This window comes from Gossypium raimondii, chromosome 3 (assembly GCF_025698545.1).
Source record: "Gossypium raimondii isolate GPD5lz chromosome 3, ASM2569854v1, whole genome shotgun sequence".
Taxonomy (NCBI): domain Eukaryota; kingdom Viridiplantae; phylum Streptophyta; class Magnoliopsida; order Malvales; family Malvaceae; genus Gossypium; species Gossypium raimondii.
This window is the reverse complement of record NC_068567.1, coordinates 688,517-713,053: the sequence shown is the minus strand read 5'-3', so window position 1 is coordinate 713,053 and position 24,537 is coordinate 688,517. Positions and strand designations below refer to the sequence as shown.

Below are 24,537 nucleotides of genomic sequence, written 5' to 3'. Positions count from 1 at the left end.
TTAAATAATTATTATATATATTAATTTAATACTTTCTATTAATTTTGAATTAAAGTTTATTAATAATATTAGAATTTAAGTTTATAATATTTTAGGGTAAACTACTCAAAGGTTACTAAATTATTAGTAAATTATGTTTTAGTCACTCAACTTCAAAAAGTTACAAAATGATCATTAAAATATTATTTAAGTCATTAAGTTGCTAAAATCATTATTGTGTGCAGTTCTCTGTTTGTACCGGCTACACCCAAAAAAAAATCTCATTCTCCTTTTCTACAATTCATTTCTTTTTCATGAAACAACTTTGAATATCATAAATCTGCAAATCAAAATCCAAACAGCTTTCTTCTTCCACTCGTTGATAGGTATGGATCCATCGTACCGATTATCAGACCACCAATTGGAATTTGCTAGCTAAACTTTTAATAAAAAGAACATAACCTAATGACTTAAATAAAAACTTTTAAATCGTTAAGTGACTTAAACGGAAACTTTCAAATAGTTTAATGGTCTATTTATAACTTCTTAAAATTAAATGGACAAAAGGTAAACTTAATAATGTATAATGATCATGAGTGTAATTTACCTTATCCAAAATTACTTATTAATAATAGTTTAATGGTCTTTTGTAATTCTCGTCAGCGGGGTTAACATATAGTTTAATGCTCATTGACTTTGCAATTTGCATTTACCAAACGCAATTCATCTTCAGATCTCTCCTGCATTTCGTTTCCTTGACTCGGTATGATCTTTCACCCATTTCAATTATCTGTTGCTTTTCGTTTACAAATGTTCTTCGCTTCTTTGATATAGGGTGAAGAGCTTTCCCTAACATTTCAAGCTTTTTATTTTTGAAGCAAAGATGGCTGAAGCTTTCGTTAGTGCTGTTGTGGGAGAAGTGGCGTCAAAAGCGGCGTCAGTTGCGGTTGAGATGATAAGCCTTGGATGGGGCTTCAAGGATGACATGCAGAGGCTTGGTAACTCACTAGAAATGATTGGAGCTTTCTTGCAAGATGCAGAGGGAAACCAAAAGCAAATGAACTCAGTGAAGCTTTGGTTGAAGAGGCTCAGAGATGTTGCTTATGAGGCTGATGATGTCCTGGATGAGATTGCTTATGAGTTTCTCAGAAAGAAAGTGGAGACTGGGGATCAGATGTTGAGAAAGGTACGAGACCTTCCATCTACTGTCACATTTCAGCACAACATGGCTAATAAAGTTAAGGACATCCTTAATTCCTTGGACGACCTTAACAAAATAGCCAAAGACTATGGTCTCCAACAGTTAGCCGTAGATCAAAGAATTTTTATTCCATCAAATGTGGAGACAGTCTCCTTCCTGGATGACTCAAACATTGTTGGAAGGAAAAATGATGTCTCAAAAGTTGTTGACATGTTACTCAGTCCCCAAGATGATCGAACTGTCTCTGTTGTGCCTATAGTTGGAATGGCGGGTATCGGGAAAACTACTTTAGCAAGGCTAGTTTACCATGATGTGGATGTGGAAAGGCGTTTTGATGTAAGATTTTGGGTGTGTGTTTCGGATGATTTCAATGTCAAAAGAATTTTAAGAGAAATGCTGGAGCATGATATGAATTATAAGCACACCTCGATACCTCAAAACTTGAATGCTTTAACGGCGAAACTGAAGGGGAAGATTGAGCAGGCCAAAAGGGGAAATGAACAGATCAAATATCTTCTTGTACTTGATGATGTGTGGGATGTTGAACAATGGAATGAACTAATGCGGTGTTTGGAAGGGGTTAATAAGAATCGGGGGAATAAAGTTATTGTAACAACCCGCATTGAAGATGTGGCATTAAAAGTGGAAACACTTCCTAATCAAAGGCATCAGCCTGGAAAATTAAAATATGAGGAGTGCTGGTCCATAATTAAAGAAAAAGCATGTGGAGACTCCCCAATATCTCCAAGCTTAGTGTTAATTGGCGAGGAAATTGCTAAACAATGTCACGGTGTGCCTTTAGCAGCAAAAGTTATTGGAGGGACAATGCGCAAAATCGAAAGGAGTCGGGCTGCATGGTTGAAAATTCAAAAAAGTGATGTATGGGATTCGGTTTATAGCGTGCTGAGGTTAAGTTTCGACCACTTGTCTTCTCCATGTTTGAAGAAGTGTTTTGCATACTGCGCCATGTTTCCTAAAGATTTTTGCTTTAGAAAGGAGCAATTAATCCAACTCTGGATGGCTGAAGGATTTCTTGGCGCTTCTAAAGAAATGATGGATACTGGTAACAGATATTTCCATGAATTGTTATCAAATTCCTTATTCCAAGATGTGGGGAAGGACAGGTGCGGAAATATTTTGACATGCAAGATGCATGACTTGGTGCATGACCTGGCTTTGTCTGTCTCAAAATTTGAGACTTTGATTTTCCAAGAAAATTCGATTTCCATCACAGATGAAGTTTCTCATATTCGGCATCTCAGTATTGGTTATGATGGGGAATCCTTACCAATAATTTTAACAGCTGTTGCTCCAAAATTGCACTCTTTGTTCTCAGAGATTGATGTGTTCAAGAAATTGTCAAGAACCTTCACAAGCTTACGAGTCCTAAAATTTTCCGGTGCTGATTATATTCTTAAGTTGCCTGCTTCCCTCGGCGAATTGAAGCACTTGAGGTATATGGACATCTCGAAGACTTCTATCAAAGTGCTGCCTCAATCCATAACCAAACTCTACATGTTACAAACATTAAGGTTCATGGGTTGTAGGGAAATCGCATTTCCAGATGGATTGAGAAATTTGATAAGCGTGAAGCACATCCATTTTGACCAGCAAAGTTCTCAACCAATTGAGCTTCGACACCTAACTTCTCTCCAAACATTGCCAATGTTTTTTGTTAGGATAACGAACTTCATCTCGATGCTCTAGAATGCCTCAACGAACTTGGTGGACAATTGAAGATATGCGATCTTCAAAGTGTTAGAGACAAGGAAGAGGCTGGCAAAGCAAATCTACGGCTTAAAACAAAATTGTGCAAGGTAATATTTGAATGGTCAAAATTTAGCAATGACACCTGTGAGGAAGTGCTGGAAGGTCTTCAACCCCCCTCAGGTTTGCAAAGCTTAATTGTTTGGAATTATGGAGGAGAAAATCTCCCATCTTGGATGTCAAGACCTGTTCATGGTTCTAATATTGGTTCACTGCTTCTTGACAATTTGATGGAGTTGGAATTAAACAATTGCATCAATTGTAAATGTCTTCCACCATTGGGCCAACTGCAGAGTCTCAAGTTTCTTGCACTGAGGAATATGGAGCAGCTGAAACGCATCGGTAATGAGTTTTATTGCGATGGAAGTAGTCAATGTGAGATTGAGGTGTTTCCTGCATTAAAAACATTCATCCTACGGCAAATGAGAAATTTGGAAGAATGGACAGCAACGACAGCAGCAATCGTGTTTCCTTGCTTAGAAGAGTTGCTTGTTTCTAACTGCCCCTTATTGGAAAGTGTTCCCCTGACGGGACAATGTTTATCTCTTAAAAAGCTATGTATTGAGGATTGTTCACGATTAAGCAGTATCGGGGATGGACTAGCTACTTCCACGGTTCTTGAGGAGCTAACTATAGTGACGTGTGGAGATTTGTTCTCAATTCCAAATTTAAATGGGTTTTCCGCTCTTCGAAGTGTTTATGTTTCTGATTGCGGAAGATTGGCAATTGTTCCAATAGCAGGAATATGTTCATCTCTTAAAGAATTTTGCATTTCTAAGTGCAATGGATTAAGCAAGATTGGAGAGGGGTTGTCAACCTCCATTTGTCTTGCAGAATTAAAGCTAAGTGATTGTGCTAAATTAAGTTCCATTCCAGATTTGGAAGAATTTTCCTCTCTCCGAATTTTAGATATATCAAACTGCCGCGAATTGAAAATTGTTCCGATAAGAGGAAGATGTCCATCTCTTAAAAAGATTCTCATTTCCTCGTGTCCTAAATTAAGCAAGATTGGAGACGGGTTGTCTACCTCCACTAGTCTTGAAGACTTAAAGCTAAATGATTGTGCTAATTTAAGTTCCATTCCAGATTTGGAAGAATTGTCCTCTCTGCGAATTTTTGATATATCAGACTGCCACGAACTGGAAACTATTTCGATAAGAGGAAGATGTCCATCTCTTAAAAAGCTTCACATTTCCTCATGTCCAAAATTAAGCAAGATAGGAGACTGGTTGTCTACCTCCACTAGTCTTGAAGAATTAAAGCTAGGTGGTTGTGCTAATTTAACTTCCATTCCGGATTTGGTAGGATTTTCCTCTCTCCGAATTTTAGATATATCAGAGTGCCACAAACTGGAAACTATTCCGATAAAAGGAAGATGTCCATCTCTTAGAAAGCTTCACATTTCCTCATGTCCAAAATTAAGCGAGATAGGAGACTGGTTGTCTACCTCCACTAGTCTTGAGGTGTTTCCTCATGTCCAAAATTAAGCGAGATGGAAATAGTCACGGTGAGATTGAGGTGTTTCCTGCATTAAAAACATTCATCATACGGTAACTGGAAAATCTGAAAGAATGGACAGCAGCCACAGCAGCAATCATGTTTCCTTGCTTAGAAGAGTTGCTTGTTTCTAACTGCCCCTTATTGGAAAGTGTTCCCCTGACGGGACAATGTTTATCTCTTAAAAAGCTCTGTATTGAGGATTGTTCACGATTAAGCAGTATCGGGGATGGACTAGCTACTTCCACGGTTCTTGAGGAGCTAACTATAGTGAAGTGTGGAGATTTGTTCTCAATTCCAAATTTAAATGGGTTTTCCGCTCTTCGAAGTATCTATGTTTCTGATTGCGGAAGCTTGGGAATTGTTCCAATAGCAGGAATATGTTCATCTCTTAAAGAATTTTGCATTTCTAAGTGCAATGGATTAAGCAAGATTGGAGAGGGGTTATCTACCTCCATTTGTCTTGAAGAATTAAAGCTAAGTGATTGTGCCAAATTAAGTTTCATTCCAGATTTGGAAGAATTTTCCTCTCTCCGTATTTTAGATATATCAGATTGCCACAAACTAGAAACTATTACGATAAGAGGAAGATGTCCATCTCTTGAAAAGCTTCACATTTCCTCATGTCCAAAATTAAGCAAGATCGGAGACTGGCTGTCTACCTCCACTAGTCTTGAAGAATTAAAGCTAGGTGGTTGTGCTAATTTAAGTTCCATTCCAGATTTGGTAGGATTTTTCTCTCTCCGAATTTTAGATATATTAGATTGCCACGAACTAGAAACTGTTCCGATAAGAGGAAGATATACATCTCTTAAAAAGCTTCATGTTTCCTTGTGTCCAAAATTAAGCAAGATTGGAGACGGGTTGTCTACCTCCACTAGTCTTGAAGAATTAAAGCTAAGTGGTTGTTCTAATTTAAGTTTCATTCCAGATTTGGAAGGATTTTCCTCTCTCCGAATTTTAGATATATTAGACTGCCACGAGCTGGAAACTGTTCCGATAGAAGGAAGATGTTCATCTCTTGAAAAGCTTCACGTTTCCTCGTGTCCAAAATTAAGCAAGATAGGAGACGGGTTATCTACCTCCACTATTCTTGAAGAATTAAAGCTAAGTGGTTGTTCTAATTTAAGTTCCATTCCAGATTTGGAAGGATTTTCCTCTCTCCAAATTTTAGATATATCAGACTGCCACGAATTGAAAACTGTTCCGATAAGAGGAAGATGTTCATCTCTTGAAAAGCTTCACGTTTCCTCGTGTCCAAAATTAAGCAAGATAGGAGACGGGCTGTCTACCTCCACTATTCTTGAAGAATTAAAGCTAAGCGGTTGTTCTAATTTAAGTTCCATTCCAGATTTGGAAGGATTTTCCTCTCTCCAAATTTTAGATATATCAGACTGCCACGAATTGGAAATTGTTCCGATAAGAGGAAGATGTTCATCTCTTGAAAAGCTTCACGTTTCCTCGTGTCCAAAATTAAGCAAGATAGGAGACGGGCTGTCTACCTCCACTATTCTTGAAGAATTAAAGTTAAGTGGTTGTGCTAATTTAAGTTTCATTCCAGATTTGGAAGAAATTTCCTCTCTCCGAATTTTAGATATATCAGACTGCCACGAATTGAAAATTGTTCCGATTAGAGGAAGATGTTCATCTCTTGAAAAGCTTCACGTTTCCTCGTGTTCAAAATTAAGCAAGATAGGAGATGGGTTGTCTACCTCCACTAGTCTTGAAGAATTAAAGCTAAGTGGTTGTTCTAATTTAAGTTCCATTCCAGATTTGGTAGGATTTTCCTCTCTCTAAATTTTAAATATATCAGACTGCCACGAACTGGAAACTATTCCGGTAAGAGGAATATGTTCATCTCTTGAAAAGCTTTACATTTTCTCGTGTCCAAAATTAAGCAAGATAGGAGACTGGTTGTCTACCTCCACTAGTCTTGAAAAAGTAAAGCTAATTGGTTGTGCTAATTTAAGTTCCATTCCAGATTTGGAAGGATTTTCCTCTCTACGAATTTTAGATATATCAAACTGTCATGAACTGAAAACTGTTTTGATAAGAGGAAGATGTCCATCTCTTGAGAAGCTTCTCATTTCCTGGTGTCCTAAATTAAGCAAGATAGGAGATGGGTTGTCTACAGCCACTTGCCTCAAAAAGTTAAAACTATCCCATTGTGGTAACTTAAATTCCATTCCAGATTTAGTAGGATTTTCCTCTCTTCATATTTTAAATATATCAAACTGCAACAATCTGGAAATTGTTCGAATAACAGGAAGGAACGCAACTCTCCAAAAGCTTGAAATTATTGCATGTAAAAAATTACGCCAAATAGGAGATGCACTGCTTACCTTCACTTTTCTCAGAAAATTGAGGATAGTGAACTGCCCGAATTTGGGGCCCATTCCAAGAGTACATAATGCTTATCTCACGGAATTAGACTTCACTGGTGTAGGCGAAGGTTTAACTCGTCTGCTACCAGATTTGCTGCAACCCAATGATTTCCTTCACAATCTGACACTATCTGATTTGCCTGATCTAAGATCGATTCCAGAAAGTCTGGGGGACATGTGTTTTCTTGATCATTTAACAATCAAAAGGTGTCCAACATTGAGGAGCATTCCAATTGACCTCCTTGGCCGCCTTGATTTCTTGAGAAGGTTAGATATTGGTGGTTTCTCAGAAGAGCTAGAAGAATTCCCAGGTATGGATTCCATCCAACATCTCAGACTTCAAGAATTGCGTTTGCTTGGATGGGAAAAGCTACGTTCTCTTCCTTACCAACTCCTACACCTCACTGCCCTTGAAGAACTGGAGATACAGAGGTTTCACGGCATAGAAGCCTTGCCTGATTGGTTGGGAAACCTCTCCTATTTAAAGTGTCTGAGAATCGTTTCATGCGATAAGCTCATGTATCTGCCTTCTGAACGTGTTATGCGAAGCCTCTCCAAATTAACAACATTTATAATTTCAGAGTGTCCTCGATTAGAGGCAAGATGTTCCAAGGAAAGCGGTCCTGAGTGGTCCAAGATTTCCCACATTTGTAGAATCTCAATTATGTGCAAGCGGTAAGTTCAATATCTGAAACCAAAACACCTGTACTTTTTGCTTTTGATAAAAGAATGTCATTTTCTCTAAATTCTTCTTATAATTATTCTCCTTGTTCTTTTCCTCCTAAACTCTTTTGTCTAGTTTCAAACTAAACTTCCATTTTATGGGGCATTTTCGCCAGACCATTACAGGATTTGGATGGATATGAATGATTCATAGACTTATCGTCTCAGAAGTAAATATATAGATAGAAAAGTAAGTTCGCTTTTTATCCCCATTTCTTTTTAATGCAATTTACATCAGTTCATTCTTCCTGTGATTATCTTTGCATTTTAGTAGACAACCTTTTAATTTTGCTTGGATAAACATTTCATGGATATGAGAAGTCCCTTTGTATATATAGTCATTTTGGCAATTCTTTCAAGTTTTTGGTCGATTTCTCCATTTAGACAAGATATTTCCCTTCAACTTGGTAGGATTTTTTATTTATTCTTTTTAAAAAATGAAAGGTTATTTGTTCACAAATTTGGTTGATTAATCCATATGTCAGATTTTTTGGCTTTATTTTGCAGGATTCACTAATTAGCTTGTACAGCTCAAAGACTCATCAGTCATAGAGAGAACGTAGAAACTAAATTTATCCATCAAAAAGTAAGTCCTGGTCACAATTTCTTTTCCATGTAATTGATGACACTACAATTTATTAACTTTTAGTTTTTCTTGGATGAAGACTACTTAAAAATTTATTTCAAATTTTAACAAACTATATAATTGAACATTCTTTGTGTTTTGACCACTTGTTTTACCTTGCTTATGAAGTCTTTGGTTTAGCAACTTATCTGAACCATTAAGGATTACTACGTATAAAGCTCTAGTCACATCTGTGAGGTATTCATCATCGTTCTTGTCTTCTGGAAGCCCATTCTTAGCTTGCTTCCAATGGAAGTTATGGTACTACCATCCATGTTCCATTTTTACCCAAATCAGCTGTTCTTGACAACATATCACGTACTTGTTCATTGCAGCCAGCCTATCTTCCGCTTTACCTCCGTTCTCTTTCTGTTTTCCAGAAGGCATCAACTATTATAGTAGGTCAATTAAACAAGAATACTGCTTAAGAAATGTTTTCAAAACTCAACTCACTAGGTAATTACCATTGTTTATGCATTTTGATCACTTATTTTAACTTGTTTGTAATGTCTTTGGTCATGCAACATTTGCTAAATATATCTCCTACTTGTCTGAAGCATCAAGGATTATGAATAAGGGTTCTTATGAGATCCAACTGGAATTTAGCTTTGTTCCTGAGTCCCATTATTGTTTAGCTCCTGATGGAAGCACTTAGGATAGCCACCCGTTATGGTACTAACCTTGTTACATGTTTCTCCAAGTCAGTTGTCCTTGACAAACATATCATATGCTTGTTCATCATATCTTGCTGCTTTACCACCATTCTCTTTCTTAGCCTAGCCTTTTGCATATTGGCAGGCAAAGTGTCTCCCTGCAGAGAAGTGGTGTTACTTAAGATCATAGAGGAAGTCTCTTGCAAGAATCTTCGATACAAGAGATCCAGGCATGCTTCAGATAGGCCAGTGATGAGTGATGACCAACGTAAATTTTAATCTGAGGATTTAAACTTTTTTTTCTCTATGTAAAGATTTATGATATTGCTTTATCAGATGAGCTAGTGAGCTAAAAGGCCTCAGCCAAGACCAGAGGGGCGCAGCACCATATATGGGGTATTGGAAAAGCTCATACACCATACATGAATGGCGTGACTACTTGATGCTATTGAGCTGTGTTTGATTGCAGTCACAGAAAAGGTCCAAGTCAGCTGTGACTACTTGTACAGATTTAGTTTTGCTATGCATAAAATGTTTCTGACAGATTAGCCGGGAAAAAGCTGCATTTTTCCAAAAGGCATCAACTGTTATAGTAAGTCAACTAAACAGGAAGACTGCTTACGAAAAATTTTTATATATCAACTCACTAGGTAATTATCATTGTTTATGCATTTTGACCACTTCTTTTGCCTTGTTGTCTTCAGTCATGCAACATCACCCAATTGTTTTTCCTACTTGTCTGAAGCATCAAGGATTGTGAGTAAGGTTTCTCGTGATATCCGACCAGAATTTAGTTCTGTTCCTGAAAGCCATTCTTGTTTTGCTCCTGAGGGAAGCACTTACAATTGCCACCCCTTTATGGAACTAACCTTGGCTACCAAATCACCTGTCCTTGACAACATATTGTATGGTTGTTCATTGCAGCATCTTGCCACTTTACCACCATTCTCTTTCTTAACCTATGCCTTTATCCGGACATGCTTCACATAGGTTAGTGATAAAACAACTAAAATTCAAATCCAAGGGTAAATTTTTTTTCTTCATGTAAAGATATATGATTTTGCTTTATCTGAAGGGGTAGTAAGCTAGAAGGACTTAGCCATGATCGGAGAGGACCAGCACCAGATTTGATTGGAAAAGCTATTCACAAAGGTACTTTTCCCTCGTAGAATTTCTAGGAGCCAAAACTTATTGAGTTCACCAATTGGATTGCCTTGGAATTAAAAATAGTAACTTAGTATATCATAAATACTGTGTTTGGATTTTAGCAGGAAAAGGAGCTCGCATCTGTGTATCTAGCTAAGTTGAAGATTTGAGCTTCCATGTCATAATCCAAAATCATCAGAAAAAAAAAGTTGGCTGCCCTGTATTTAAACTTGTTAGTGCCGATTATAATTGTCAGCTTCAACGGTGATACTTCAGTGCAGACTTTACATGCGAGAATCAAAGTTCTCTTAAATAGAAGATTTGATCTTCAAGGAATTTGATGACAGTAAGATGTTTTTAGTGGGATTTGTGAATGTCATTGATTGTACTTGAACGTCCCTTCTATGCATATATAGTGAACGACTAGTGTAGGTTAATTGTAGAAATTGGAGAGCATTTTATTTGTTAAGTCAGGAACTACTTTTTTTAGTGCAAAACTGTAAGTAAACTGAATTGTGTTCATCAGCTTGGATCTAAGCTTTGAAGGGGAAATGATTGGGAAAGTTATTTAGTTAGAAGTATAGGACTGAGAAATGTTTAAACAGTGACCAATAATGAATTAAAGATTCTTTGCGGCCGTATGCTGGAACTTAAATTGTATTTAACCTTAAATTGTGCCATTAGTCCTTATATTATCCGTAAATTATAAATTTTATTTTCATAATTTAGTTGGGTCCATTTAATTCCTATTCCTTTTGAGTTGTAAAATTTCGGTATTAGTACACATGAAATGATATGTCAATTTATTATTTTCATTTATTACTCACAAAAATAATTAATAAATTTAATAGATCTTGTTTACACCAAGATTAAATTTTCAAAAATTGCAAAGTAAAAAATTAAAAATATCCAAACGAAATATATGAATTAAATTTACAACTTTACGCATAATGCAAGTTTAATGATAAAACTCAACCAAGTAAATTTAATCATTACTATTTAAATTAGGATTGAAATTTCAATATTTGAAAGGTAATCAAACAACTAATACATAAATTGACCTTTTATTTTTGCTTAATGATAAATTTAGCACTTAATATTTACATTTTTATCAATATGACTATTATTTTTTTAGCTAAATTTAGCCTCAACCTTTTAAAAGAGGTACATTTCACCACCAATTTTTCACAAAAGAGTTGGACTTATTGTTTATAATGAAATCTTGACTAAAACATTACAATTTTTAAACATAACAATTTGCATGACACTCTACACTTACTTCAAGCTCTCTTTTTTTTATTCTCTTCATAATTTTTATAATCTTGATATTTTATAATTTTTAAATTATTTGTCAATATAGTATATATAAAATAAATAGTACCGTATCAATATGAAATATACATTGACTATCACACTAATTGTCACGTCAATATCATCAAAAATAATATTTTAGTTAGTATTTCTAATAAAAGTGATGATTCAACTCTTTTAAAATATTAATGGTTAAATTTAACTAAAAAAAAAATCAAGTTAACAATCTATACAAACATTAAAACAAGACAATACAAGGATATTCACCAAAATAAAGTACCACTACTTATCATCACTTTCATCGTAGTTTTGGCACAAAGATAGGAGAACAGTGCTTGTATCATCATCAACTTTTTCTTCTTTCTTCTCTGGTTTCTTCTTCATAACTGAGATTATCACCGATAACTTGAATGGACGACTCCCGGAACCACTTGGACCTTCTATTAACAAACAAATACGTTCATTATCATATTCGTAATACAAAATCAATATATATTAATTCAAAAAAGTTATAAACATTAGTCAGTCAGTCATTTCCAAAAATTTTATTTCAAACATCTTTGAATCTTTTCAGATACATACTAGGATAGATTTTGCAAATATTTGGATTGAAAATCAGTAATTCACTTACAGTCAACAACAGAGATGGTGTGATAACAAGCGTTAGGTTATGAGACAGTGAAGCCTTAGTGCTCACGTATTTTAGCAAGGTGTTGTTTTAAATAAAATGCAATGATATTTGAATAGTTCCAGATAATGGCTTTGACGTCTTTGAATCAATTAGATTGAGAATTAATGCGGATATACCAAAAAAATGAATTGGTGATGAATACTGTAAATACCTTTACTGCTAGAATCATCAGGCAGACTAGCTTTTGCCAAAGCATCTGTAGGGTTACACCAAAGCATCAGTTAAGGGATTCAATAATGCCTATTTTATTTTCAACAATTGAGGTGAAAAAAAAGGAAAAATACAGCAAGTCCCACTTCTACAAGCATAAATTGATATCATGTGGAACTTCGCATTGATGCAGGTCAAACTGACTACCCAATGGTATATTCTCGAGCAAACCTATTCCATTTTGAAACTAAAACTGGAAGTTCAAGCACATCCATCTTTTCATGAGATAATAATTCATTCGGACAGCTTGATTTCCTCCATATGGTTTCCTCCATATTAAATCGACTCTCAATTGTTCTTATAATTGCTGATTTCAACAACTTAAAATAAACATCGTATTTTGGATCTTGAACCTTCACATATAGTAAAACATTAAACAAGCTGACACTTAACCCTCTCCGTCTATACTACACCAAAATAGGCTTTCAGCGGCAGTTTTAGTGGCGTTTGGATAAAAAACGCCGCTAAAGATAGAGGATTAGCGGCGCTTTAGGGAAAACGCCGCAAAAAACCTAAGCCCAACGGCATCGTTTTTAGACCATTCGGGGCTTTAGCGGCGTTTTTTGGAAAAGCGCCGCTAATTCTCTGGGATTTAGCGGCATTTTTGTAAAAGCGCCGCTAATTCTCTGGGCTTTAGTGGCGTTTTTCGTAAAGCGCCGCTAATGCTCTGGGCTTTAGCGGCGTTTTTTATAAAGCGCCGCTAATGCTCTTGGCTTTAGCGGCGTTTTTGAAAAAGCGCCGCAAAAACATTTTATCTGTCTAATTGCTATTTAATTGTTTATTTATATTAATTAAAATTCAATTTATTTTTAATTGAATATTTGTTAAAATGGATAAATTTGAAATAATGACACGTATAAATAAATTGAAATAAAAAACATAGAAAAATATTTGTTAAAAATGGAAAAATTAAAATACATTATTTAAAATAATTTTAAATTTTTTGGGTACATGACTAATTGATTTTTAATTTATATATTAAATAATTTCATATATAATTGTAAAAGATACGGTAGTATTAATTTTAAAATATTTAAGTAATTGTCATTATAGTTTAGGGTTTAATATATATGGTTTAGGGTATATGGTTTAGGATATATGGTTAATTTAGGATTTAAGGCCGCTTTAGGAGTTAGAATTTTAAGGTTTATAGATTATGGAATTAGGGACTATGGATTAGGGGTTTTGGTTTAAGGGTTGTGATTTAGGGGTTAGGGATTAAGGGTTAGAGATTAAGAGTTAGGGATTTAGGGTTTATGGATTCGATGTCAGGTTAGGGTTTAGATTAATTAGTGTATTTTAATTTTTATTAAATAAGGTTTAGGGGTTAGGGGTTAGGTATTTGGGTTAGGATTTAGGGTTTAGATTAATTAGTATTTTTAATCTATATATTAAATAAGGTTTAGGGGTTAGTAGTTAAGGGTTAAATGTTTGTGGTTAGGGGTTAGAGGTTAGGGGTTTGTGGTTAGTGATTTAGGGTTTAGAGATTCGGGGCCGGGTTAGGGTTTTGGGTTTAGATTAACTAGTTTTTTGAATTTATATATATTAAATGGTTTAGGATTTAAGGTTTACTTGAGATTTGTTAAATGATGAAATTTTATACAATCAATTAATGCTTTTATATTTAAAAATATTTAATATAAACCATTTGATATATTTAAATATTATATTTAAAAAAATTGATAAATAAATAAATAAAAAGTAATTGATATTGATAGGTAACTATCTATTTTGGATAGGACTAAATTATAGCAAATAAAAATGAAATAAAAAAACTAAAATCATTTCACATCGAACATTTAGCAATATATATAGTTATATTTTAGTTAGGAAGAAATATCTCTAATAAAATGGAGATTAGATTGGAAAAGAATAATATAAAATCATGATTAACTAATCTTACATTGGATAATTCTAACTTAATAATTAAATACAACCATTTAATCATTTGTTTTCTTATTAAAATATACGATATTTATTTTGAAAGTACTTGTTTTTTTTTTATAAAAATCAAGTTTATAAAAAATAATAATAATAAATATTTTATAAAATCACTTAACTAATAATTTTTAGCAGACAAAATAAAATATTTTTAGCTGAGTAAAACGGGGTCGTTTTGTTCAAAATGAAATGATTTTTTGCGGCGTTTTTATAAAAAACGCCACAAAAGATAAGTAATAGCGTCGTTTTTATAAAAACGCTGCAAATATGGAATTTTTCAAAACCCTGCCGTTTCAAAATCTCTTTTTTTCCCACTTTCCCTCCTCCCAGTTTTCCCTCTTCTATTTTCATTTTTTTTACTCTCAGAATAAATAAGATTTTGAATCTTCCACAAATTTCTCTCTTTCTCTCTTTCTTTGTTCTCTGTTGAAATGTAGTAACGATTGAATTAAGGGGGAAAAAGAAGATTTTAATTGCTTAAAAACTCTTTGTTTTTTTTTTTTAAATTGGAGTTAAGTTTGACAGACGGTTGTGCGTAGACCTATCCATGGGCCGGGCGGCCCGGCCCGGCCCGACGGCCCGCCCGAAATATGGGAGGGTTCGGGTAAAAATGTAGGCCCGAAATATGGGCTTGGGCAAAAAACGAGGCCCGTTTAAAAAACGAGTCGAGCCTCTGGCACCACTTTTTTGGCCCGGGTCCGGCCCGGCCCGAATATAATAAATATATATTTTTTGTTTTTATTTTTAATTTTAAAATACTTTAAAAATAAATTTTTTTTATTTTTTTATTTTTAAAATAATTTTTTTAATGTTTATTAAAAAATGGGTCGAGCTGGGCCGGGCTCGGGCTTATGATATTTTTCCCGGGCCAGGCCGGTCCCGGGCCTAGGAGGCGGGCCGAAAATTTTTTCAGGCCCGGCCCGGCCCATGGACAGGTCTAGTTGTGCGTGGATTCGGAGTGCAACCTAAGTCCGATGGCTACAACTTTCAGTCCAGGTCGGAGCCTGGGGGTTCAATGCTTCAGTTAGGAGCAGGCAGTGGAGTGTCGAGGCTTAGATCTTCGTCGCTTAAGAAGCCACCGGAGCCGTTGCATCGTGCGGTGGCAGATTGTCTTTCGTCTTCTTCGTTTGCAGCGGTGGTTGGAGGAGTTAGCTCGCATCACCAAGGGGGTCCTTTGGTTTTAACTGAAGCTTCAAGGACGCTTCGGGTTCGTAATTTTGGTTGGATTTAAATTTTTTTGTTTGTTTGTTTGATTATTAGTAAATGGGAGAAATCTAAATAAGAAGAGAAGTTATGCACAGTTTCATTTAGAGTTAGGTCAATCTGATTTTCTTCTCCATGCCTGTTCAATTTGTGGGGTCAAGTGTTATCCCCGGGATGAAACTGATGAAAGGAACCATTCCATTTTTCACAAGAATTTCAGTCTTGGGGTTCAATTCAAGGTACATCTCTAATTTGCTTAATACTATATATATACACATGAAGAAGCTTCTCTATGTTTTCGCTTTGTGCTTTTTAACATGCATTCTGCAGTTCAGGATTGTTCTGCTACTATTTACATAAATACAATAGTAGCAAAAAAAGAAGTAGTGAATGAAGAAAATAGCGTATTTGAAGAATTTGAAAAGTAGTGAATGAATGGTAATTTTCACAGAATCTTTTGACTTCTAGCTTCATTTTACAGGGCATCAATGACATAACTTTATCATATATATGCTACATAACATAATGTGTCGGATTTATATTCATATTTGATACTTGTTTTGTGTTTGGTGCTAGATATTGCTTTGTATTGTTCATGATTTAACTCCATGAAAAGGGTTGAGAAGCATATAATAATTACATGGCTAAAGTGATGCCTTTTATTCACATGAATCAATGATGCAAAACCAAAAGATACTTATTCATGACTTAAATTTTATTAATTTTTGGGTAAGCTACAATTATGCTTTAAGTTTTATTCTTGGTCATCTAATTAAAAAAATTACAAAATAGTTATCCAAATTGTATTTGTTTTTTTGTCTAATTTTGTTAATTGTCGTTGACTTTGTGATGAAATGGCAGTTCTAAAATCTTCTATTTTCCTTTTTGTTCTAAACTCCTTCCCCGTAGAGGATGGATTTGGGAAAGTAATGGAGGATAAGAAAGGAGAATACAAGAGAAAAAAGAAAAAAAAAGTTAGGGAAAGAAAGATGAAAAAAGGTTATAATTAGTTTGTTTTTAAATTACTTTTTAAGGCATGCACTTTATACAAAAAATATGTCCTCTACATGAAATTACTTGTTTTTAAACTTCTGTTTTGCTTATTCTTGGGTTTCCTGTTTCACTACCCAGTCCCGATCAGCTGTACGAGAAGTGCCGCGATGCAGTGTTTAAATGTGGGAATATCTCCATTGGATATCCTCTCTCCGGAGGTGATCGAGATCCAGAACGCGGAATCCTGGTTTGGCACTTCACTGTGACGTTTTTACTAATACCACTAAGATTGAAATTGTTGGTGTAAAGTATGAGGTGCTGGACATCCATCATGAAAATCAAATTCTAAGGATTGCGAGGGAGGACTTCATCAAGAATGGCTCTTGTCATCCTCAAATTCCAATTCAAGATTCGATCTTGAATTCTGAGCCATTCGTTCTCGGTTCTGGAAATACCAATCTTACTCTGTCTTATGACTGCCAATCTTCATCGAGTTTTGGAATCTTCCCTTGCAATTCTTCAAATTACAACAATGTTTCCATAACTACAGATAACATTCGTCCAGATGGATGTTCAGCTAATGTTAGAGTCCCGATTCTTCAATCTTCCTGGGAAAGACTTCGAAATGATTCCCTGGATTTGGAAGAAGCATTGGAAACAGGATTTGAGGTGCAATGGAAGGAAGATACGGAAGCCTGCCGGAAGTGCAATGCTTCTGGTGGAGCCTGCGGTTTTGACAAGTCCAACAATCAAACATTCTGCTACTGCCCATCAGGATTTGAGAGTTCCCCGGATTCCAACGAATGCCATCGAGCCCTTCTCCCACCATCCCCAACAAATACTGGAAGCAATAATACCAGAGGTATGTATGTACTTTCCATTTATACAATTCAACATGTTATTTATTTTCTGTTTTAAGATAGTAATATTAATTTGATGTGAATGTTTAACTCAAAAAAAAAAAAAAGGAGTTGAAATTATTTAAATAATTGAAATCGTAAAGTAACTAATTTATTGCTTTGTGTGGTATGTTGTAATTTAATAGGTGGGTCCAAATCCAAGTTGAAGCTGACTCCAATAATCATAGGTATGAAAAGTTGCATTTGAATGAATCTAAAAATTATATAATCCTAAACTTAGTGTTCCTGAACACAATTATAACATCTTTTCTTAGCATATAAACTTAGCATGATCAAGTCAATAATCAGTTAATCTTTTCAGGTTTGGAGCCATCAAACACTGGTGGTGTTGTCTTATGGTTCAGACTGCGAGAGTGGAGAGGAGGATAAATGAGACAGATAACTACAGCAAATTGGTGTATGTATAGGAAGCTTAAATTTTTATTTTGTAGCATTAAGTTTTTATTTGTATGCATTGGTGTATGTGATTTTATCATAAGGATAAATGTTTTCTGTAGCTATCTTTATCATTGTTTATTTTAGTTTTGATTCTAAATTTTTATTTTTACTTTAATATTTACGGAAACTTGAGTTCTAACTTTTGGATTTTAATTGTGTTATTAATTTATTATTTTAAATTCTAAAACTAAATTCATTAATTTTTATATTTAGTTTTAAAGTTAAAATTTTTATAGAAAATTTAATTTACATAATATTTTTTATTTATCCTTAAAAAGTATATTTAAAGTTCACATTTAAAAAATAAAACATAATATAATATTTATCATAAAAATAAATATTATTTGATTAAAATAATTTTTTTCAAAGTTTATGTTTTTAGCGGCGTTTTCGCTAGAAGCGCCGCTAAAGGTGATGGTCTGTAGCAGCGTTTGTGATAAAAGCGCTGCTAAAGGTCTTGGTCTTTAGCGGCGTTCGTGGGAAAAGCGCCGCAAAAAGTCGTGATCTTTAGCAGCGTTTGTGGGAAAGCGTCGTTAAAGGTCTTGGTCTTTAGCGGCGTTTGTGGGTAAAGCGCCGCTAAAGGTATTGGTCTTTAGCGGCGTTTGTGAGAGAAGCGCCGTTAAAGGTCTTGGTCTTTAGCAACAAAGCGCAGCTAAATGCCAAAAAAAGCGTCGCTAAAAGCCTGTTTTGGGGTAACATATGCAATATTGTTAACCCTTTACCCACCTTAGAAAATCTTGTTCTATCTTCAATACTACATGAAACTATTACTAACAGTCGGTAATCGATTTGGGTAAGTTAAATAAAAATTGCAGTAAGTATAGATAATTTACTTAAAACATTACGCATTAAAAAAAGTTTTGATCATGAGTATAGGATGTGTTTGCTAACTAAACATGATTAATAATAGGGAAAAGTGGAGGAGGTTTCATATCCTACTTCGATAATTGATTCATTATTTTACATTAATTGGGTAAAAAGCCGAGCAATATTAGAAGCAATAATTGAAGCATGTCTGTCACCGAATCTCGCCGTGTATTTCGTAATTTGCGTCAGAAGGGGCAGCTGATGGCTTTATTTTGCTTTACTTTTTGACTTTGGGTGCCAAGCTCATTCATATGTTTTTGCTTTTTTTCATCAAAGAGGGGACCTTTCAGTTTTCAATTACCAAAAGCAATTCATCTTCAGTTCACTTCTGCATTCCGTTTCCTTAACTCGGTATGATCTTCCACACATTTCAATTATCTGTTGCCTTAATGTCGTTTTCATTTACAAATGTTCTTCACTTCTTTGATATAGAGTTAATAGCTTTCCCTAACATTTCAATCTTTTTAGTTTTGAAGCGAAGATGGCTGAAGCTTTCGTTAGTGCTGTTATGGGAGAAGTGGCGTCAAAAGCGGCGTCAGTTGCGGTTGAGATGATAAGCCTTGGATGGGGCTTCAAGGATGAGATGCAGAGGCTTGGTAACTCACTAGAAATGATTGGAGCTTTCTTGCGAGATGCAGAGGGAAACCAAAAGCAAATGAACTCAGTGAAGCTTTGGTTGAAGAGGCTCAGAGATGTTGCTTATGAGGCTGATGAGGTCCTGGATGAGATTGCTTATGAGTTTCTCAGAAAGAAGGTGGAGACTGGGGATCAGATGTTGAGAAAGGTACGAGACCTTCCATCTACTGTCACATTTCAGCACAACATGGCTAATAAAGTTAAGGACATCCTTACTTCCTTGGACGACCTTAACAAAATAGCCAAAGACTATGGTCTTCAACAGTTGGCCGTAGATCAAAGAATTTTTATTCCATCAAATGTGGAGACAGTCTCCTTCCTGGATGACTCAAACATTGTTGGAAAGAAAAATGATGTCTCAAAAGTTGCTGACATGTTAGTCAGTCCCCAAGATGATCGAACTGTCTCTGTTGTGCCTATAGTTGGAATGGCGGGTATCGGGAAAACTACTTTAGCAAGGCTAGTTTACCATGATGTGGATGTGGAAAGGCGTTTTGATGTAAGATTTTGGGTGTGTGTTTCGGATGATTTCAATGTCAAAAGAATTTTAAGAGAAATACTGGAGCATGATATGAATTATCAGCACACCTCGATACCTCAAAACTTGAATGCTTTAACGGCGAAACTGAAGGGGAAGATTGAGCAGGCCAAAAGGGGAAATGAACAGATCAAATATCTTCTTGTACTTGATGATGTGTGGAATGTTGAACAATGGGATGAACTAATGTGGTGTTTGGAAGGGGTTAATAAGAATCGGGGGAATAAAGTTATTGTAACAACCCGCATTGAAGATGTGGCATTAAAAGTGGAAACACTTCCTAATCAAAGGCATCAGCCTGGAAAATTAAAAGATGAGGAGTGCTGGTCCATAATTAAAGAAAAAGCATGTGGAGACTCCCCAATATCTCCAAGCTTAGTGTTAATTGGCGAGGAAATTGCTAAACAATGTCACGGTATGCCTTTAGCAGCAAAAGTTATTGGAGGGACAATGCGCAAAATTGAAAGGAGTCGGGGTGCATGGTTGAAAATTCAAAAAAGTGATGTATGGGATTCGGTTTATAGCGTGCTGAGGTTAAGTTTCGACCACTTGTCTTCTCCATGTTTGAAGAAGTGTTTTGCATACTGCGCCATGTTTCCTAAAGATTTTTGCTTTAGAAAGGAGCAATTAATCCAACTCTGGATGGCTGAAGGATTTCTTGGCGCTTCTAAAGAAATGATGGATACTGGTAACAGATATTTCCATGAATTGTTATCAAATTCCTTATTCCAAGATGTGGGGAAGGACAGGTGCGGAAATATTTTGACATGCAAGATGCATGACTTGGTGCATGACCTGGCTTTGTCTGTCTCAAAATTTGAGACTTTGATTTTCCAAGAAAATTCGATTTCCATCACAGATGAAGTTTCTCATATTCGGCATCTCAGTATTGGTTATGATGGGGAATCCTTACCAATAATTTTAACAGCTGTTGCTCCAAAATTGCACTCTTTGTTCTCAGAGATTGATGTGTTCAAGAAATTGTCAAGAACCTTCACAAGCTTACGAGTCCTAAAATTTTCCGGTGCTGATTATATTCTTGAGTTGCCTGCTTCCCTCGGCGAATTGAAGCACTTGAGGTATATGGACATCTCGAAGACTTCTACCAAAGTGCTGCCTCAATCCATAACCAAACTCTACATGTTACAAACATTAAGGTTCATGGGTTGTAGGGAAATCGCATTTCCAGATGGATTGAGAAATTTGATAAGCCTGAAGCACATCCATTTTGACCAGCAAAGTTCTCAACCAATTGAGCTTCGACACCTAACTTCTCTCCAAACATTGCCAATGTTTTTTGTTAGGGATAACGAACTTCATCTCGATGCTCTAGAATGCCTCAACGAACTTGGTGGACAATTGAAGATATGCGATCTTCAAAGTGTTAGAGACAAGGAAGAGGCTGGCAAAGCAAATCTACGGCTTAAAACAAAATTGTGCAAGGTAATATTTGAATGGTCAAAATTTAGCAATGACACCTGTGAGGAAGTGCTGGAAGGTCTTCAACCCCCCTCAGGTTTGCAAAGCTTAATTGTTTGGAATTATGGAGGAGAAAATCTCCCATCTTGGATGTCAAGACCTGTTCATGGTTCTAATATTGGTTCACTGCTTCTTGACAATTTGATGGAGTTGGAATTAAACAATTGCATCAATTGTAAATGTCTTCCACCATTGGGCCAACTGCAGAGTCTCAAGTTTCTTGCACTGAGGAATATGGAGCAGCTGAAACGCATCGGTAATGAGTTTTATTGCGATGGAAGTAGTCAATGTGAGATTGAGGTGTTTCCTGCATTAAAAACATTCATCCTACGACAAATGAGAAATTTGGAAGAATGGACAGCAACGACAGCAGCAATCATGTTTCCTTGCTTAGAAGAGTTGCTTGTTTCTAACTGCCCCTTATTGGAAAGTGTTCCCCTGACGGGACAATGTTTATCTCTTAAAAAGCTCTGTATTGAGGATTGTTCACGATTAAGCAGTATCGGGGATGGACTAGCTACTTCCACGGTTCTTGAGGAGCTGACTATAGTGAAGTGTGGAGATTTGTTCTCAATTCCAAATTTAAATGGCTTTTCCGCTCTTCGAAGTGTCTATGTTTCTGATTGCGGAAGCTTGGGAATTTTTCCAATAGCAGGAATATGTTCATCTCTTAAAGAATTTTGCATTTCTAAGTGCAATGGATTAAGCAAGATTGGAGAGGGGTTGTCTACCTCCATTTGTCTTGCAGAATTAAAGCTAAGTGATTGTGCCAAATTAAGTTTCATTCCAGATTTGGAAGAATTTTCCTCTCTCCGAATTTTAGATATATCAGACTGCCACGAACTGGAAACTATTCCGATAAGAGGAAGATGTCCATCTCTTGAAAAGCTTCACATTTCCTCATGTCCAAAATTATGCAAGATCGGAGACTGGCTGTCTACCTCCACTAGTCTTGAAGAATTAAAGCTAGGTGGTTGTGCTAATTTAAGTTCCATTCCAGATTTGGTAGGATTTTCTTCTCTCCTAATTTTAGATATATTAAACTGCCACAAACTAGAAACTATTCCGATAAGAGGAAGATATTCATCTCTTAAAAAGCTTCATGTTTCCTTGTGTCCAAAATTAAGCAAGATTGGAGATGGGTTGTCTACCTCCACTAGTCTTGAAGAATTAAAGCTAAGTGGTTGTTCTAATTTCAGTTCCATTCCAGATTTGGAAGGATTTTCCTCTCTCCGAATTTTAGATATATTAGACTGTCACGAGCTGGAAACTGTTCCGATAGAAGGAAGATGTTCATCTCTTGAAAAGCTTCACGTTTCCTCGTGTCCAAAATTAAGCAAGATAGGAGACGGGTTGTCTACCTCCACTATTCTTGAAGAATTAAAGCTAAGCGGTTGTTCTAATTTAAGTTCCATTCCAGATTTGGAAGGATTTTCCTCTCTCCAAATTTTAGATATATCAGACTGCCACGAATTGGAAACTGTTCTGATAAGAGGAAGATGTTCATCTCTTGAAAAGCTTCACGTTTCCTCGTGTCCAAAATTAAGCAAGATAGGAGACGGGATGTCTACCTCCACTATTCTTGAAGAATTAAAGTTAAGTGGTTGTGCTAATTTAAGTTCCATTCCAGATTTGGAAGAAATTTCCTCTCTCCGAATTTTAGATATATCAGGCTGCCACGAATTGGAAATTGTTCCAATTAGAGGAAGATGTTCATCTCTTGAAAAGCTTCACGTTTCCTCGTGTCCAAAATTAAGCAAGATAGGAGATGGGTTGTCTACCTCCACTAGTCTTGAAGAATTAAAGCTAAATGATTGTGCTAATTTAAATTCCATTCCAGATTTGATAGGATTTTCCTCTCTCCGAATTTTAAATATATCAGACTGCCACGAACTGGAAACTATTCCGGTAAGAGGAAGATGTTCATCTCTTGAAAAGCTTTACGATTTCTCATGTCCAAAATTAAGCAAGATAGGAGACCGGTTGTCTACCTCCACTAGTCTTGAAAAAGTAAAGCCAATTGGTTGTGCTAATTTAAATTTCATTCCAGATTTAGAAGGAATTTCCTCTCTCCGAATTTTAGATATATCAAACTGCCACGAACTGAAAACTATTCCTATAAGAGAAAGATGTTTATCTCTTGAAAAGTTTCTCATTTCTTGGTGTCCTAAATTAAGCAAGATAGGAAACGGGCTGTCTACCGCCACTTACCTCAAAAAGTTAAAGCTATCCCATTGTGGTAACTTAAATTCCATTCCAGATTTAATAGGATTTTCCTCTCTTCATATTTTAAATATATCAGACTGCAACAATCTGGAAATTGTTCGAATAACAGGAAGGAACTCAACTCTCCAAGTGCTTGAAATTATTGCATGTAAAAAATTAAGCCAAATGGGAGATGCACTGCTTACCTTCACTCGTCTCAGAAAATTGAGGATAGTGAACTGCCCGAATTTGGGGCCCATTCCAAGAATACATAATGCTTATCTCACGGAATTAGACTTCACTGGAGTAGGCGAAGGCTTAACTCGTCTGTTACCAGATTTGCTGCAACCCAACCGTTATCTTCAGAGTCTGACACTATCTGATTTGCCTGATCTAAGATCGATTCCAGAAAGTCTGGGGGACATGGATTTTCTTCGTCATTTAACAATCAAAAGGTGTCCAACATTGAGGAGCATTCCAATTGACCTCCTTGGCCGCCTTGATTTCTTGAGAAGGTTAGATATTGGTGGTTTCTCAGAAGAGCTAGAAGAATTCCCAGGTATGGATTCCATCCAACATCTCAGACTTCAAGAATTGCGTTTGCTTGGATGGGAAAAGCTACGTTCTCTTCCTTACCAACTCCTACGCCTCACTGCCCTTGAAGAACTGGAGATACAGAGGTTTCACGGCATAGAAGCCTTGCCTGATTGGTTGGGAAACCTCTCCTATTTAAAGTGTCTGAGAATCGTTTCATGTGATAAGCTCATGTATCTGCCTTCTGAACGTGTTATGCGAAGCCTCTCCAAATTAACAACATTTATAATTTCAGAGTGTCCTCGATTAGAGGCAAGATGTTCCAAGGAAAGCGGTCCTGAGTGGTCCAAGATTTCCCACATTTGTAGAATCTCAATTATGTGCAAGCGGTAAGTTCAATATCTGAAACCAAAACACCTGTACTTTTTGCTTTTGATAAAAGAATGTCATTTTCTCTAAATTCTTCTTATAATTATTCTCCTTGTTCTTTTCCTCCTAAACTCTTTTGTCTAGTTTCAAACTAAACTTCCATTTTATGGGGGCATTTTCGCCAGACCATTACAGGATTTGGATGGATATGAATGATTCATAGACTT

General features: G+C 35.9%; 4 protein-coding genes across 4 annotated transcripts; all 4 read left to right on the top strand.

Annotated features, from left to right (window-relative positions):
- The first annotated feature begins 862 nt into the window (after positions 1 to 862).
- On the top strand, positions 863 to 4,434 carry LOC128039785 (putative disease resistance protein RGA3). Its single transcript, XM_052628312.1, has 2 exons — positions 863 to 2,767; positions 2,860 to 4,434. Exons 1-2 carry the CDS (start codon positions 863 to 865, stop codon positions 4,432 to 4,434), a joined length of 3,480 nt encoding a protein of 1,159 aa, XP_052484272.1.
- A 109-nt stretch (positions 4,435 to 4,543) lies between these two features.
- Positions 4,544 to 10,132, top strand: LOC105796339 (putative disease resistance protein At4g19050). Its single transcript, XM_052628311.1, has 8 exons — positions 4,544 to 6,220; positions 6,314 to 7,503; positions 8,306 to 8,374; positions 8,433 to 8,574; positions 8,812 to 9,059; positions 9,534 to 9,734; positions 9,905 to 9,981; positions 10,101 to 10,132. The coding sequence occupies exons 1-8, from the start codon at positions 4,544 to 4,546 to the stop codon at positions 10,130 to 10,132; spliced, it is 3,636 nt and encodes a 1,211-aa protein (XP_052484271.1).
- Positions 10,133 to 15,143: 5,011 nt separating this feature from the next.
- Positions 15,144 to 17,431, top strand: LOC105796338 (LEAF RUST 10 DISEASE-RESISTANCE LOCUS RECEPTOR-LIKE PROTEIN KINASE-like 2.7). Its single transcript, XM_052628310.1, has 5 exons — positions 15,144 to 15,335; positions 15,493 to 15,570; positions 15,667 to 15,755; positions 16,558 to 17,186; positions 17,370 to 17,431. The coding sequence occupies exons 1-5, from the start codon at positions 15,144 to 15,146 to the stop codon at positions 17,429 to 17,431; spliced, it is 1,050 nt and encodes a 349-aa protein (XP_052484270.1).
- A 1,599-nt stretch (positions 17,432 to 19,030) lies between these two features.
- Positions 19,031 to 24,334, top strand: LOC105795560 (putative disease resistance protein RGA3). Its single transcript, XM_052628308.1, has one exon. The coding sequence runs from the start codon at positions 19,031 to 19,033 to the stop codon at positions 24,332 to 24,334; it is 5,304 nt and encodes a 1,767-aa protein (XP_052484268.1).
- Positions 24,335 to 24,537: the final 203 nt, after the last annotated feature.